This window comes from Phyllobates terribilis, unplaced genomic scaffold (genome assembly GCF_046119375.1).
Source record: "Phyllobates terribilis strain yellow unplaced genomic scaffold, ASM4611937v1 Scaffold_12__6_contigs__length_324123572, whole genome shotgun sequence".
Lineage (NCBI taxonomy): Eukaryota > Metazoa > Chordata > Amphibia > Anura > Dendrobatidae > Phyllobates > Phyllobates terribilis.
Genome location: NW_027362772.1, coordinates 37378355 through 37396014, shown reverse-complemented (window position 1 = coordinate 37396014; position 17660 = coordinate 37378355). Strand labels below are relative to the sequence as shown.

The 17660-nt window shown below is 42.6% G+C and overlaps 1 protein-coding gene across 5 annotated transcripts in view; it reads left to right on the top strand.

The window, feature by feature from the left end:
* LOC141171999 (sialic acid-binding Ig-like lectin 14) overlaps positions 1 to 17660 on the top strand; it is a 123552-nt gene that overhangs the window by 89065 nt on the left and 16827 nt on the right. For all 5 annotated transcript variants that reach the window (XM_073655758.1, XM_073655759.1, XM_073655757.1 and 2 more), the window contains exon 4: positions 10187 to 10453. In XM_073655758.1, the coding sequence (XP_073511859.1) occupies positions 10187 to 10453 (267 nt within the window). The remainder of the gene's footprint in view (positions 1 to 10186; positions 10454 to 17660) is intronic.

Below are 17660 nucleotides of genomic sequence, written 5' to 3'. Positions count from 1 at the left end.
GCTATGACAAGGCTTTTTTGCCGCTGCTCTTTCAAGCTGACGTAATTTCCTGTAGGAAAGAGTCCTCAATTTGCCCTTATCAGCACGCACACTTGTGTACTGTGAATCAGCTACATACTTCTTGATTGCCAAGACACTTCATCCTGATCATCCCACAATGTTCATTGTAGTCATGCCTTGACCTAAACACTCCACAATTTGTTGCTTCTCAGCAGCCGACACATCCTTTTTCTTTCCCATTTTGGCAGAAAATGTAGGCTGCTTAATAATGTGAGAGAGCCTTCTTAAGTAGTCTTGCCTTTCATTGGACACACCTGCCAAACTAATTAGCACAGGTGTCTGCAATTGCTTACAGTGATATAAAGAGCCCTGACACACATCACCATCAATGAGTTTAACTGACAAACAAACAAATTCTTCCCTTATCACTCCTAAACACTTTTTGTATAATAATTTGGAACGCAGTGTACATGTGCTTTTCCACAAAACACCAGTGGTTCACGTAGTGAATCTTACAGTTCTAACTTGCCAACCGTGGTCTGTATGGAGTTGTTCAATAAAGGGCCCAAAATTAAGATAACATAGATGGGAGAGGTCTCTATGAATAGGAATTCCTAAGTATTTGATACCCTGTGAGGGCCAGGCAAAGGGAAAGTTGGACTGGATGGAATCCTATATGGATTTGGGGAGGGAGACATCGAGGGCCTCAGACTTCGCTGCATTGATTTTAAAATTTTACCATGTAACAAAGTGATCTATTTCAGCCATAACAGCATGGATGGATATATGTGATTGGGTGATATATACTAGGACATCATCAGCAAATAGAGAGCACTTGTACTCGGTGCCTCCCACCTCAATCCACCTAATATTGGGGTTATGGCGAATTGATGAGAGCAGGTGCTCCGTCACTAGGATGTATAAGAGAGGGGACAGAGGACATCACTGCCTTGTCCCATTGGTGATTGTGAAAGGTGATGAAAATGTTCTGACGCACCCCCTGGGCCTTGGGACACCCGGAGCCGGACCCTTTTTGGTGGATGCTGGTGGTTGTAGTCTTCGTGGCGGCGACCCAGTTCCGTGGCTCAGGGCGGTCAAACCAGTGGCGGAACTATTTATGTGGTTTTCATGTTTAAATGTCCGACTACGCCACCCGTGGATTGCGGTCAGAGTGAACCGCCGCTACAGGGCAGACCACTGAGGCTGGTGTTGTGGGTGCAGCAGAGCGTAGCATAACTCCCCACGGGAGGAGTATAGCCTCAGGGCAGTGTATGCGGAGGATGGGGGTGATGGTGCAGGGCAGCAGCAGTAACGACACGGAGTCAGTGATGCAGTTCAGGGCCTTTACTCACAGTTCTTATTATCCAGACCACGTCTGCAGGTAACGGCTGCCCACGTCGTACTGTGCTCACCAGGTGAGGGGCTCAGACAACTCCCAGATAACTTTGGAGCACTTCACAGGACCCCCTTTGTGTGTCCTTTGTCTGGCCTTTCTTACCAACACTTCTGTCCGGCTGCCTCGGGCCTCCTCTTGGTAAACTTGGCGCCAGTTTCCCTGACCCTATGTGGTGCCTTCCTAGCGGGTGTAGCGAGGGGCTGCGCCACAAAAAATGTCAGAGCCTCCGGTTTCTAGCTGAGGGTCGTTTCCTGCCTCCACTAGTTCGGGGACCGGTCTCCCCCTTTGGCCTGACCCCTCCACGCAGGGATCCCTTCATTCCTCGTTCCTGGAGCCTTCTCCGCTCCTCTTCCTTCCTTCTCCCTCTTCCAGGCCTGGGCCTCTGTTACTAGGCCCGCCTCCGGAGCAGAGCTCATGCAGAGCCCCTGCTCCCTGCCACTTCTGCTCAGACTTCTCTGCACTGAACTAAGATGGTGCCCACCTTTTATACTCCCTTCTCAATGCACCCAGGAACTGCTTACTCCCTGCTCCTGCACTACAGGGTTCCCCTTCCTCAGTGTTCCCTCCCCCCACTCCAGCCAGGGACAGGGACTGTCGTGCCCATCTCAGGGGCATATTGGTCGCCCTGCCCCACGGCAATGTGGTGTAATGCATGCAGGTGTTGGGTCCTGATCCACATTCCATCCTTACCTGAGAGTGAGATATCACACCTCTGGGTGAGGTGCAATACGTCTGTAGCAACCGAGCCCTCAGGGTGCTACAGTTCCATTTATCTTCAGCCTAGGTGACGTATTGCGATACAGGGCCGTGATTTTGGCTATAAAAGGGTCCCCTAGACCCCTACCCCAAGCTTTTTAAGAGAATCATATATGGCGTGCCAGGAGACTCTATGGAATGCTTTCTCAGCATCCAACGAGAGTATCTAATTACAAATTTTTAACTGCATCTAGCCCAGGAAATACTTTGTGCCTAGTAGCAGTGTCTGCTAGTGAGCGGATTATCCCGGCTGTTAAGCAAGCTGCACCACCTGTAGTTTAGACACTTAATTTATTCAAAGGAAATGCTTCGGGACCATGGGATACTTAGTGAAGAGCATCAGGAGGCACCCCAAGGCATAGGGGCTGGGACTGGCAGTAGGATGCCTTGCGGTGGACAGCCGAGCTCGATCCTTATAAAAGCTTTTTAACTGCAGCAGCTTTAGTGGACGCTACTGGAGCTGGAATTACCGCGGCTGCTGGCATGAGACTTGCCCTCCAATAGATCCTTGTAAATGGATTTAAAGTGTATTCATTCAAATTAGAGAGACAATTTAAATTAAAAAGCTTAGAGCTGCCTCCACCACAGGGGGGCTCGCTCCACCCACCAGCGGACAGGCACCAGTATTGGGAGAGGGGGGCTGGCCGTCAGGGTTCACCGCGGCTCTGGCACAAACCCGGCGACACGGAGGTGGCACGGGCAGGAGCGGACTGGCCGTGTCGGCTTCTCACTTTTTGGATTTTAGAAGGGCATGACATGCCTATATCTGTGTCTCCCCCTCCTTTTACTCCTCCACCTCTTTTATTTTCGCATGACTATATGTACTTGTCACTTTTCCATGTGTTAGTTATGTCTTCTGAGCAGTTTGTCAGCTTTTGGACACCTTTGAAGGTGTTTTCTATGTGTTTCTATGTGTTTTTGTTTGCCTGCCATTGGTTTTAACGGTGTTCGAAGGTGTTCGACGAACAGTTCGACGAACAGTTCGGCGAACACACGGGTGTTCGACGAACCGAACCGAACTCGAACACTACGGGGGTGGCTCAACACTAGTCTTTAATCCCGGTGTTCTGAAAGGGTCTGGCTGGGCATATTAAAAATGCTCTACCAGAGAGATTCCAACCTCCCTGGAGGAGTTAATCTCTCTCGCTAACCGAATAGATTTGCGACATGCAGAACACAAGTTAAAGCTGGAGGTCCCCAGACCTCAGTGTCGGTTGGCACCATCCTTCTCTAGACCCATTTCCAAACCCGCGACTCCCGACCAGGAGCCTGAGGCTATGGCTATATCCTGGACTGAGTCTAACCTCTCTCGTTCCCGACCTGCACATCTCTTGGAGTTCCCAGTTAATAAGGGTTCCAAGCAGTCGGGAAAACGAGTGTGTCTAACCCCCGTTGGAGGAGGTGTGTTAGATTCTGGGGCTTCTTCCTCCAAATTATTGTATAAGGTGACATTGTCCTTAAGAGCATCCGCAGTTACTGCCAAGGCGTGGGTGGATTCTGGCGCCGATGGCAATTTTTTGTCATCTACGTTTGCCCAGAGGCATGCCATCCCTATAGAGTTACTGCCAAGACCAATGAACATTAGGGTAGTCAACGGTTCACTCGTGGACACACAAATCACCCACCAGTCGATTCCCCTCACCATGTAATTTCCTCAGGGTCACCGGGAGGTTATCTCCTTTCTTATTATTCCCGGGGGATTAGATGAGGTGTTATTGGGTCTTCCATGGTTACGTTGTCACACTCCACACATTGACTGGAATACGGGGAGAATTTCTTCCTGGAGTGAGAATTGTGTGTTTCAGTGTATGGTTACAGTCACCCGGAGGGTAGTCTCTGACCCTTCTACCGATGTGACCTCTGGCACAGATCCCCTGTCTGTCCTCAAGCCTCAGGTCTTGTCAGATTATGTAAAAAAGAACCCCCGGGTAGACCTTTTGTCCCAGTCTATTGATACGGCTGAGGTCGATGACGAGCCCAGGATTACCGTTCATTCGGTAAGTATGTGGAGGGTGGACCCAGTGCCCTTGAACCAGGTTCCTTCGGGGAGGACGTTTGTTCCCCATAATCTTCAAAATGAGATGCTCTCCTGGGCTCATGCCCCTAAGATCGGAGCCCATCTTGGGGTCAAATGTACCACAAAGTCCCTTCAACGGTCCTATTGGTGGCCCCGGTGGCGCCAGGACATTAAGGAATATGTTCTTGCGTGTGCCTTCTGTGCGAGAGATAAATCATCCCGACAAAGTCTGGCTGGCCTTCTCCACCCGTTACACGTGGTGGACTCCACAGATAGAGAGTCGGCTGACACTCTTCGTCTTCCTGCTCCCGTATTCTATCCGGGTGACAGAGTGTGGCTCATGACTCGCCATACTAAAGTATGCGGGGAATCTGCTAAGTTTGCCCCCCGCTTTATTTGTCCTTTCAAAATTTTGGCACAAGTAAACTCTGTAATGTACCGGTTACAGTTACCACGACACCTGAGGGGTCACGACATTTTCCATGTGTTGCTCCTTAGACCCGTTCACCTGACAAAACTCGCTGAACCCCAAACTGCTACAGACACCAGGGGTGATAATCTCGAGGTGCAGGCTATTATGGGGTCTAAGATGGTTTGTGGGAAAAATGGTTACCCAGTACACTGGAGGGGTCATGGATCTGAGGATCATCCCTGTGAACCGGTGGACCACATTCATGCTCCCCTGCTCATTGAGGAAAAAGAGTGTCAAGTGGAGGGGGATTTTAGAAGGGGGGATAAAGTTAGGCGTTGGGTGTTTGCTAGATTTGAAATGGGTCCAGAACCTTATGTGGTCTCCCATTCTGGTCCAGTTGGGCTGATGCTGCTCAGCATTGTTGTCAGTCCCAACGCCTAGCTGGTCCACAAGATGTACAGGTTGCCTCTTGGGTATTTGTGCCTAGCAACATGAAGCATGGGTTGCGGAGGGAGACAGGGCTGCTGAAGCCTAAGTCCAGGATTCTCTGTACTGAGCATGTCTGTGACATGGCGGACCGTGATTGGTGGTTTTGGAGTCAGCTGATCCGGTGACCTGGCACTGCCTGATTGGTCGCGGGTGACGTCACCAATGGTGTGACGGTGTGCAGGGCTTAATCTTTAAAAAGCCCGCCCACAAACATGGCGGCGCGCTCTGATCATTGAGCAGTGATGGTGTTGTGTGGACGCTTGGTCTCTTGGGCCCCACGTGTGCTTTAGTTTCTGCAGGCAAGTTTAGTGGAAATAGGCAGGCTTGATGAAATATGCAGGTAGCTTCATCTGACAGCCTGGCTCTGACAAAGGGGTCGCCTTACACCCCGAGCAGTCTGCAGACACCCTATTCCTGGTACCTCCTCTAAGCCACGTGGAGAGATACTCCTCAGTCTGGTAGCACGCCGGCTGAGGGCACATATTCGCCGGCATGAGTCACACACGCATCCTAGCGCCAACAGTGTAGTCCCTGTGCCGCAACAGGACTATAGATATATTATTTATCGCACATCTCTCGTGCAGTTAACGGAGATAGTGCGAATCCCTATTCCTGTTCCGGTGTGCTGTAACACGGAGGGGATTGTGATTTAAGTTGGTTTTTTTCCTTCTCACCCGGAAGGTGTTCGGCCGCAGTCCACCAGGCTGCAACGCGGACCCCGGGTTCAGTTGCGTTCCATTATAATAAAGTTGTTTGCAACCGTCCCCTTAACAGTTGCTGAATAAAGCTGTTTATGTTGGACTTGCTTGGGTCACTGCCTCACTTACTGCACGGTGTGAACACCGCCGCCTTACAACTGACATACATATAGATCTCCTTAAGGCTGTGTGCACACGATGCATTTTTAATGCGTTTCCGCAGCGTTTTTGCAACTGCGGAAACGCATTAAAAATGCATGGTAGAAGGGCAGCAATGTTCCCCAATGATAATCCGCATGTGCTGTGCCCATGCTGCGGATTTTTCCGCAGTGTTTATGCTGCGCTCAAAAATCCGCAGCATGTCCATTAATTTTGCAGAAACGCAGCGTTTTCGCCGCCATTGACTTGCATTAGACCAAATGGACTACGCATCACTGTATATGTAGATGCGTAATCCACGCGTTCTAATGTGCGAATGGTACCCGGGTGTAGAGGAGAGGAGAGCTTTCAAAAACGACTAGTCGGCACTCCGTATAGCTAGAGTGGTGCACGTGGAAAACAATGTCTGTAGGAAAAGAAAATCCCGGCACTCACGTGTTGATAATCAGTTGATTTATTCCACAACTCACACAAGACGTTTCAGCCTGTACAAGGCTTTTTTCAATTGTGGTTAAATACATTCAGTCAAGATATTTATAAACAAATCCACGGAAATGACATAATTCTCATTAACAAAAAAAAGAGTAGACCAATAAAAAAATTATATATAACAAAATTTACAACAACATACAAAAATTAAGCAATAATAAACTCAAGTTGCACAATGAAAAAGAACAAGTGAATTCATATATTTAAATAATCCCCGACTACACATAAAACCATATACATCGCAGATTGTAAAATTTATTGCATGCATATACCACATTATATCTTTATTTCTCCATATTCTTTTAGCTAAAAATATGTAACATTTCATAGTTTTTCCAGAAAAAATCCTTAATGTTTTTAAGATTTTTTAATATTACCCATGGAATCAAATATATCAATGACAAGTAAATTCATATATATAAATAATCTCCAACCAAATATGAGAATATAAATCCTAAAATATGGTTTCCATTTCATAAATGTATCAAAAATATTCCCATCTAAATTTCTCAATGTTCTTTTTATTAAACACATTCAACATTATATCATTTTTCTGGAAAAAAATTCCTGATATTTTTAGATTTTTTCAAAAAGATTTTTATTAGAACAATACTGTTTATTACATTTGTATATACAACTGATTCCTCATGAACAGCCTGCAACAAGTGACTAGATCTATCTTTTATTCTCTTGCCCTTTATAATTCTATTAGTAAATACCTTATAAAGAGATCAGTATACTGCCATATTCCCATAAATCCCAATTCACATAGTAGAAAAAATTCATCCTATTATTTCTATATCACTTTATATCTCATTATAAATTGTAACTACATATAAAGCTACTGCTGAAGGAATAATCACAGACATATGGGAATAGAGAACATCTATGTCCTAAGTGATTCTCACCTCCCCCAGATCGTTGTCTGAGACAAGAGTGACTTTTTAAATTTATCCTTTATTATCCTCTATTCCCTAAATTAGACCTTATTTATTTCGTTAAAGGTGACAGTATAATTAACTGTCCACCCGTAATTCCTAGAAATACATAGGGAAGCCGTCCTGCCTACATCATGTCTTATCTCCGCATTCAATCTTATTTAACCCAACAAAATGTGGCAAGTATAATATGCATCCCATTTGTTCCTATGCAGATACTTCAGGATTTCATCGCATCTGAGATGTCTAGAAAGAAAAATAGGATGCATATATTACTCATTATCCTGGTCACATAATGCCACCAACATCATATTCTCGATTCAGACCATTCGGATATAAAGTTCCCAAAGTATAAATCCAAAAGGCTTCTCTACGTAAAAGGATTTTTTTGATACTGCCTCCTCTTCTAGGTGTATCTATTTGTTCTAACACCTGATATTTCAATTGAGCTATTGAATGTCCTTTTTCCTTAAAATGTAATGGAAGGGGAATCGAAGTATCTCCACACCTGATAGTAGATTTATGTTTATTAACCCGTGTTCCCACTGACTGCATGGTTTCTCCAATATATGAAAAGCCGCACGGACATTTTATCTGGTAAACCACATTTGTAGATTTACACGTATAGAAGCCCTTAATATTAAATCTTTTACCTGTCCTAGGATGACTAAAATATTCTCCCTTAATTACATTACTACATTGAGCACAATTCAGACAGGAATACGTTCCTTTATTTTTTGTTGAAAGAAAAGTTTGTCTTGGAATTATTGCATCGCTCCCAACATCCGCCCGTATTAGTTTATCCTTCACATTGGGCAATCTCTTGTTACAGATAAGGGGAGGTATATTAAATTCCATCACACTCGGATATGCCTGCCCTAGAATATGCCAATATTTCTTTATAATCTGATCTACTTTTAAATTGACCGGATGATATTCCCTCACAAAGCATATACGTGATTCATCCCTTCTACGTGTTTTTTTTTGATACATTTATGAAATGGAATCCATATTTTAGGATTTATATTCTCATATTTGGTTGGAGATTATTTATATATATGAATTTACTTGTCATTGATATATTTGATTCCATGGGAAATATTAAAAAATCTTAAAAACATTAAGGATTTTTTCTGGAAAAACTATGAAATGTTACATATTTTTAGCTAAAAGAATATGGAGAAATAAAGATATAATGTGGTATATGCATGCAATAAATTTTACAATCTGCGATGTATATGGTTTTATGTGTAGTCGGGGATTATTTAAATATATGAATTCACTTGTTCTTTTTCATTGTGCAACTTGAGTTTATTATTGCTTAATTTTTGTATGTTGTTGTAAATTCTGTTATATATAATTTTTTTATTGGTCTACTCTTTTTTTTGTTAATGAGAATTATGTCATTTCCGTGGATTTGTTTATAAATATCTTGACTGAATGTATTTAACCACAATTGAAAAAAGCCTTGTACAGGCTGAAACGTCTTGTGTGAGTTGTGGAATAAATCAACTGATTATCAACACGTGAGTGCCGGGATTTTCTTTTCCTAGAGGAGAGGAGAGTCTCATCCACACCCAGGTACCATTAAAAAATCTGTAAAAAAAGAATAAAATAAAAAATAAATGTATACTTACCTTCTGTCGGCCCGCGCACCGCCCCTGCTTGGTTCCCGGCACTTTGCAGTGAGTTGAAGGACCTGCGCTGACGTCAGAGTCATGTGACGGGTCACGTGACGCTGAAGTCGGCAGGTCTTTCAATTCTATGTTGCCGGCAAGGGAGAACGGAGTGAGCGGGACACCGGGGGCCATCGGAGGGTAAGTATACATTTATTTTTTTATTTTTACCACTCTCTCGGGTCACACTATATAAATCCATGCTGTTTGCATGGATTTATATAGTGTGACCTAGTTGTCACAAGCACTTTCCAAGTGATGCTAATCGCTTGGAAAGCGTTTGTCAATCCGCATGTGGAAATGTCAGTGGGTAACCGCTCCACATCCGCATGTCCCTGGCAGGAAAACGCATGTACAATCTGCATGCGTTTTTTTCTGACCGGGAGATGCAGAAATGCTCAGGAAAAAATCCTGAGCATTTCTGCATCGTGTGCACATAGCCTAAATGTAACTTCAATTCTGTGACTTGTGTTGTATATCTCAAGTTATCAATGCAATTTGCAAACGGCAATCTTATAACTTTTCCTGGTGAGCTCCATGTTTTCTTCCATGTATTACCACTTCTTAAAGGGCTCAGCAGCTTTCGAAAGCATTTTCCCAAACAGGTTCCAATGGGGAGAAAATAAGGGAGCAAAGTAGAGTATTTGTAACCCTGTTGACCTGCCCTTGAAAATAATCAGCGTAGATTGCTGTTTGAAATAAAATATACCCCAAATTGGGTAAAAGGCATTAAAATAAATAATCATTACGCAGGTTCAGAGCTAAACATCTGCGACAGAAATCTAATGGTCAGCCTTGGTTGGATTTTAGGACCCTAAATTTCCCTAGCATTTGACCATGGTTAAGTGAAGTAGGGTTCTTTCCTCCATTTAGCTTCACGGCCCGATCATTTCTTTAATATAAAGCATTTCAGTAATGCAGACAACATCTATATCCCCTATTTATTACTGGAAACACTTTTCAACTTTTATGCCTCAATAATAACTAAACCACTTTGTATAATTTGCTAGAACAAACCTGAAGTATCAAATTAGTAAAATAAATTGCATTGTTTTATAGTCATGTGATTGGTTATTTAAAACCCAATGCCAAATATCTTTGTAGATAATTACGGTAATTAACATAAATCATAATAAATTCTAATCTTTTTGTGTAGATCTCACAGAAGAACCGGTCATCTCAGAACTTGGAATACTGATTGCAGGTATCAGTAAGACCCTGACCTGCTCTCCACCAAAAAATTGTTCTGTAGCATCATTATATTTCCAATTGAAGAAGAGTAATGTGGCCGATGTCTGGAAGAAGAATTCACCTACTGTGACATTTACGCCATCTCCAAGTGATCATCAGGAAAATATTACATGTGAAATGACAAACTCTGAGGGAAAGACAACAAGGAAAACTGTTTTTCTTGATGTCTACTGTAAGTATATTTTAGTTAAACAAAAATACATTTTCAGGGTTGAAAAATCCCAACAGAAAAATCAAAAGATCCACTGGTAGACTGGTAGTCACTGGAAGACTCTGACTTAATAATGGGCACCAAAGGCTCAGCAGAAGACCACCCTACTTTGACTTGATTTTGGAGCCAAACACTTGTCATTTTGGTCTATGTCTTCTTCAATGATCCATGAACAACAATAAATATGATGAATGATCTGTCCTGTGTGTAGAATAATGACATATTTTATGATGTTGTTCGGGTAAATATATGGCACTCCTAGAGGGTGGGAGCCTGAGTTCAATAAACCCGGCACTTCTTAAGATTGAAGTGATGCAAGTACTTTATGACAAAATTAAGAGTAATATAGATCTGTGATGTTTTGGTCAACAGGAATGGACCTTCATCTGACTCAACAGATTGCTCAAGGTATAACCAGAAAATAGCAGTAAGATGTATAAAGGCGCCTGTGATATGTAGTTGCTAGAAGAATCATGCCCATCCCTCCAGCAATTCCTCTAGCAACTACATCACATATCACAGCTGCCCTCATCCACCTTGCTGCTATTTTTTGGTTATATCTTGAGTAATCTGTTTTGTCAGATGAAGGTACAATTCAGTTGACCAAAACGTCACAGTTCATATTATTTTGGATTGTGTCATAAAGTACTTGCATCAGAGAGCAGTGTACCCAGGGGTAGGCATGGACCGAGATACCCGGGACACGTGTGCAACAGTAATTCAGCAGTTTGATTAAATTTGGCCACATATTTATCTAATATAGTTACATAGTTACATAGTTACATAGTTTATAAGGCCGAAAAAAGACAAGCGTCCATCCAGTTCAGCCTATTTCTTGTGCACTGCAGCTATTCCGCAGCGTTGATCCAGGGGAAGGCAAAAAAAAAAAAAAAAAACATGCAGTATAAGCCAATTTACATCATTGAGGAAAAATTCACTTCCCGACACCAATCTGGCAGTCAGATTAAATCCCTGGATTAATTAACTAAGCATAAGATGTAATTTTATTGTTCTCAAGAAAGGCGTCCAGGCCTCTCTTGAACTCATTAAGTGAGTTGGACATCACCACTTCCTCTCCCAGAGAGTTCCAGAGTCTCATGGCTCTGACCGTAAAGAATCCCCTTCTATGCTGGTGCAGGAACCTCCTTTCCTCCAGACGCATAGTGTGCCCCCTCGTCTTTGTCACCATCCTTGGTATAAACAGGTCATGGGAGAGATCTCTGTACTGCCCCCTGATGTATTTATACATGTTTATGAGGTCTCCCCTAAGCCTTCTCTTTTCCAACGTAAATAGGCCTAATTTTGACAACCTCTCTGGGTATTCTAGTCCCTCCATTCCCTTTATTACCTTAGTCGCCCTCCTTTGTACCCTCTCTAGCTCCAATATGTCTTTCCTGAGCACCGGAGCCCAGAACTGTGCACAATATTCTAAGTGCGGCCTTACCAGCGCTTTATACAGAGGAAGAACAATGTTCTCATCATATGCCCCTATTCCTCTTCTGATGCATGCCATGACTCTATTTGCCTTCGCAGCTGCTGCCTGACACTGGGCACTCCAATTTAATTTGCTATTAACCAAGACGCCCAGGTCCTTCTCCATGTCAGATTTCCCCAACGGTTTCCCATTTAATATGTATGGGTGACTGCTGTTTTTCTTTCCCATGTGCATGACCTTACATTTATCGGCATTGAACCCCATTTGCCATTTTTTGGCCCAACTCCCCAATTTATCTAAATCCTCCTGTAGCTGTGCCCTATCCTCATCTGTATTAACTACTTTACAAAGTTTAGTATCATCTGCAAATATTGCTATTTTACTATGCAACCCTTCCACTAGATCATTAATAAATATATTAAATAATATACGACCCAAGACAGACCCTTGAGGCACCCCGCTAGTAACCCTGACACACCCTGAGCTTACTCCATTGATAACCACCCTCTGCTTTCTATCACTCAGCCGGCTATTTACCCACTTGCACACATTATCCCCCAGACCAAGCATTCTCATTTTATATACCAACCTTTTGTGTGGCACGGTATCAAACGCTTTGGAGAAGTCAAGGTATACAACATCCACTGACTCTCCCCGGTCCAGCTGTGAGCTCACCTCCTCGTAGAAGGCGATCAGGTTTGTTTGGCAGGAGCGATCCCTCATGAATCCATGTTGATATGGAGTTAGACAGTTATTATCATTAGGATATTCTACAATAGCATCTCTAAGAAATCCTTCAAACAATTTACCCACAACAGACGTTAAGCTGACTGGTCTATAGTTCCCAGGGTCACTTTTAGACCCCTTTTTGAATATTGGTACCACATTTGCTTGGCGCCAGTCTAGTGGGACAGTCCCTGTCCATAAAGAGTGCTTGAACATAAGATACAGTGGTCTGTCTATCACATTACTTAATTCTTTTAGTACCCGGGGGTGTATGTCATCTGGGCCTGGTGACTTGTCTATTTTGATATTATTTAGGCGTTTCTGAACTTCCTCCTGGGTTAGGTGGGTGATATTTAGCGGAGGGTTTACTATATCACTCTGCATTTCCTCCGATAAATTGTTTTCTTTTGTGAAAACAGTGGAGAAGAAGCTATTGAGTAGGTTTGCTTTACCCTCATCGCCCTCTATGATTTTACCCAGGTTATTTTTCAATGGGCCAACTCCATCAGTTTTAATCCTTTTACTGTTTATATAGTTAAAGAACAGTTTGGGATTCGTTTTACTTTCTTTGGCAATTAGTCTCTCTGTCTCCTCTTTTGCTATTCTTATTTGTTTCTTACAGATTTTGTTTATTTCCCTATAAGATATTAGCGCTTCCTCGCTGCCTTCTTGTTTAAGTTTACCGAAAGCCCTTTTTTTGTTTTTCATTGCCCTTTTGACTTCCTTATTTAGCCACATTGGCTTCCTCCTATTCCTAGCCCTTTTATTCCCATAAGGTATGTACCTTCTACAGTGACTATGTAGGACTGTTTTGAAAATTTCCCATTTTCTATTCGTGCTCCTATTACTAAAGATACTATCCCAGTCTATAAGGTGAAGGGCATCTCTTAGCTGATCAAACTTTGCCCTCCCAAAGTTCAGTGTTTTTGTGACTCCCTTGCTGGGCACCCTACTGAAGCACATGTGGAATTGTATAATGTTGTGGTCACTATTTCCCAGGTGTCCCCCGACCTGCACCTCAGTTATTCTGTCTGGCCTGTTAGTTAATATTAAGTCTAAAAGGGCCGTCCCTCTAGTTGGTTCCTGCACAAGTTGTGACAAATAATTGTCTTTGATAATTGACAGAAACCTGTTTCCTTTCTGTGATCTACAGCTTTCAGTTTCCCAGTCTATATCGGGGTAGTTGAAGTCCCCCATAATAATCACCTCGTTATTTTTTGCTACTTCGTCTATTTGTCTCATTAACAGACTTTCCGTGGCTTCTGCTATATTTGGTGGTTTATAACAGACTCCTATGATAATTTTATTATTGTTTTTTGCCCCATGTATCTCCACCCATAAGGACTCGACCTCCTCATTTCCCTCCCATACATCCTCCCGTATTGTAGGCTTTAGACACGTCTTTACATATAGACAGACTCCACCCCCTTTCTGACTTCTTCGATCCCTTCTAAACAGACTGTAACCCTGTAAGTTAACTGCCCAGTCATAGCTTTCATCTAACCATGTCTCGGTTATTCCCACTATGTCATAGTTACCTGTAGATATTTCTGCTTCCAGTTCATCCATCTTGTTTGTCAGGCTCCTGGCATTTGCTAGCATGCAGTTTACATGATTTTGTTTTGTTCCAATCTTCTCCCTGTGGATTGTATTAGAAATTTTCTTACCTCCCTTCCAAGTATCTTGTCTTGCACCTTCTTTGTCGCACTTCATATCTTTCATTAGTATGTTCTCTGGTTGCATGTTCGTGTCGGGCGTTTTTCTTCCCATCCCCTCTTCTTCTAGTTTAACGCCCTCCTGATGAGTGTTGCGAGTCTCCTGGCGAATTTGTGTTTTCCGGGTTTGTTGAGGTGTAGTCCGTCTCTGGCAAGGAGTCCGTCATAGAGGTAATTCACACCGTGGTCCAGGAATCCAAATCCTTGTTGTCTGCACCATCGTCTCAGCCAGTTGTTCACATCAAGGATCCTGTTCCATCTCCTGACGCCATGCCCGTCTACTGGAAGGATAGAAGAAAAAACTACCTGCGCATCCAGTTCTTTTACTTTCTTCCCCAATGCTTCAAAGTCCTTGCAGATTGTCGGTAGGTCCTTCTTTGCCATGTCATTGGTGCCAACATGTATCAGAAGAAATGGGTGGACATCCTTGGAACTGATGAGCTTCGGTATCCTATCGGTAACATCTTTGATCTTCGCCCCTGGGAGGCAGCATACTTCTCTTGCGGTTATGTCCGGTCTGCAGATAGCTGCTTCTGTTCCTCTCAGTAGTGAGTCTCCCACCACCACCACTCTTCTTCCCTTCTTGGCTGTCCTTTTTCTTGTCGCTTCTGGGTGTTTCTGGGTACTCTTTTCTTTTTTGCTTGCTGGTAGTTCCTCATCCTTAGGTGTGCCATCTTCATCCTCCACAAGTCCTTGGAATCTGTTTCTCAGTTGTGTGGTTGGTGGTGTCTCCATGGTCTTCTTGCTTCTTTTGGTCACTTGCCTCCACTTGTCTGCCTCTGGAGGTTCTCTGACGCTTCCTTCACTTTCCGTGACCAGTAGTGACGCTTCTGTTCTATCCAGGAAGTCTTCATTTTCCTTGATGAGTTTTAATGTCGCAATTCTTTCTTCCAGTCCCCGCACCTTTTCTTCTAAAAGAGCCAGTAGTCTACACTTCTGGCAGGTGAAGTTGGTTTCAGCTTCTGGTCGATCTGTGAACATGTAGCACATGTTGCAGCTCACCATGTAGGTTGTCACATCTGCCATGCTGCTCCTTGTCCCTGCTGACTTGATGTCTGTCTTCTTTATTGTGATACCCTAGGATGAACAAATGAAACAAATTTGCGCGCCGTCAAATTGAGTGAACATTATTTTGGTCTCTCCAGACACCTGAGCATAATAATCATCTGTAATATACATATATATATATATATATATATATATATATATATATATATACAGGGTGGTCCAAAAGTAGGTGGACAGAAAATAATAACATATATTTTGATTTGGCTTTCGACTATAAACTTTGTCCCTGAGTACTCCCCAAAAGAAAAAATCCATTGGGGTCAAGTCTGGTGAAGGTGCCGGCCAATCAAGTTGGCCTCTTTGGCCAATCCATTTATTGGGAAATGTTTCATCAAGATACTCGCTGACTACTCTTGAATAATGTGGAGGGGCCCCATCTTGTGAGAAATAAAGGTCATTTGAATTAGGCTGTTGCTGTAACTGGGGAACAACTTGATTCATTAGAATTTCGAGATACGTATCTCCTGTGACTGTTCCATCAAAAAATATTGGTCCTAAAACAACAAAACTTGAAATACCACCCCAAACATTGACACCAGGCTCATTTAGTCGTTGCTCTAATGTTAAATGCATGTTCTCATTATACCAGTAAATACAATTATGTCTGTTAATATGGCCGGATAATTTGAAAGAAGCTTCATCACTCCACATAATGTTATCTAAAATTACTGGATTTTGTTTGATAAATCTCCCCCTTCATAACCTTATTACACTTTCTGTCCAACTACTTTTGGACCACCCTGTATATGTAAACCTTACTCATCTATCATTTACCTGTCTTGAACCACAGCCCTGGTTGCCTTTGTTAGTCCAGTCACTTGTACGGTCTTTGCTTGTCCATCTTTGTTTTTTTCTGGTACCTCCTGTGTTGAATAGACTGCAACGGTATGACATTGTGCAACATCATAACATTGTGGCCTAATTGGCTCAGGAGATGTTTGATGCCGGAAGATGGCCCAGTGAAGGCCACAACATGTCCCAAGGAAGACAGGTTGAGGGCCATGTGAGTATTATTATTTTTTATATGTTTAACAACTTCCTGGCTCTTCTAAACTCACCTAAATGGTGACTGACTGGATTGGAATGTATCAAATTGCAAATGAAAATTGGATTCTGCATATTACAAATTTGTTTTGTGAAATTTCAAAGCAATTTACGCTAGAATTCTGGTGTAATCACTTTGATGAATCGGGGCCAATGTGCTGATCTTTTTCAATCTTTTACCGAGTATTGTGACAGTCAATGTTATGAGGCACTCTGACTGATAAAGGCATTCCCCAGTACTATACAAATTAATCTTAATGGGTCGTGAAAGAAAACAGACAAAAAACCCTCAACTTTCATACCAGTGTCGCTCTCTCTGTACCCTGTACCGTCTTCCTTGGCATCAACATCTGGGGGGGTCATCATGTAACTGATTTAGTCAAACGGCCATCGTTGATCGACTGCAGCCTTCACATTTCATCAAAAAAAAGTAGCAAGTTTGGTTGTAATGTGATTTCTGCAGTTTGGGTGCAAAGGAGTGGCCCCAGAGGTGGAGAATATTTTTTTTTTGTTTTATCACACTACTCTGGGCTCATTAAGACTAATGGGGTTGTCCACTACATTGAATAATACGTCTTAATTGGTGTAGTCTCCTAAGTAAAAATACTGATTGTCTTCTCAACCCTATCGTCCATGGCCTTTCTAAAATCCACAAAAATATTTTCCCACTCCCGTTACGGCCAATTGTCTCAGGAATAGATTTCCTTAACGAAATCTCCGTCATTTAGTGGATTAATATCTTCTGCCTCAAATCCCAAGAACCCTAGGATATTTGAAAAACACTACAACAGTGTTAAAAGTATTAGATAGACTTCATTGGCAGGAAAATTTTGCACTTGCAATGTTATCAGTTTATATTCATGTATCCCTGACACTTTAGCCATCACAGCTATTAAATATTACTTAGACAACTACAGTAAATACTCTACTCCATTAAAACAATTTATTTTAACATCATTACAATTCCTTCTCTATCATAATTTTTTCACTTTTCAAAATTAATTTTTTCTTCAAATTATAGGTGCCCCGATCAGCTCAAAATTCTTTTCCATCTCTTGCTATAATTTTCTTGTTGTGGTGGGAGGAGTTTCACATTTTCTCAGACAAAAACCCATTCACACCATACCTAGCTTGGTATGGAAGATATGTTGATGACGTTCTTGTATTTTGGCAAGAAGAT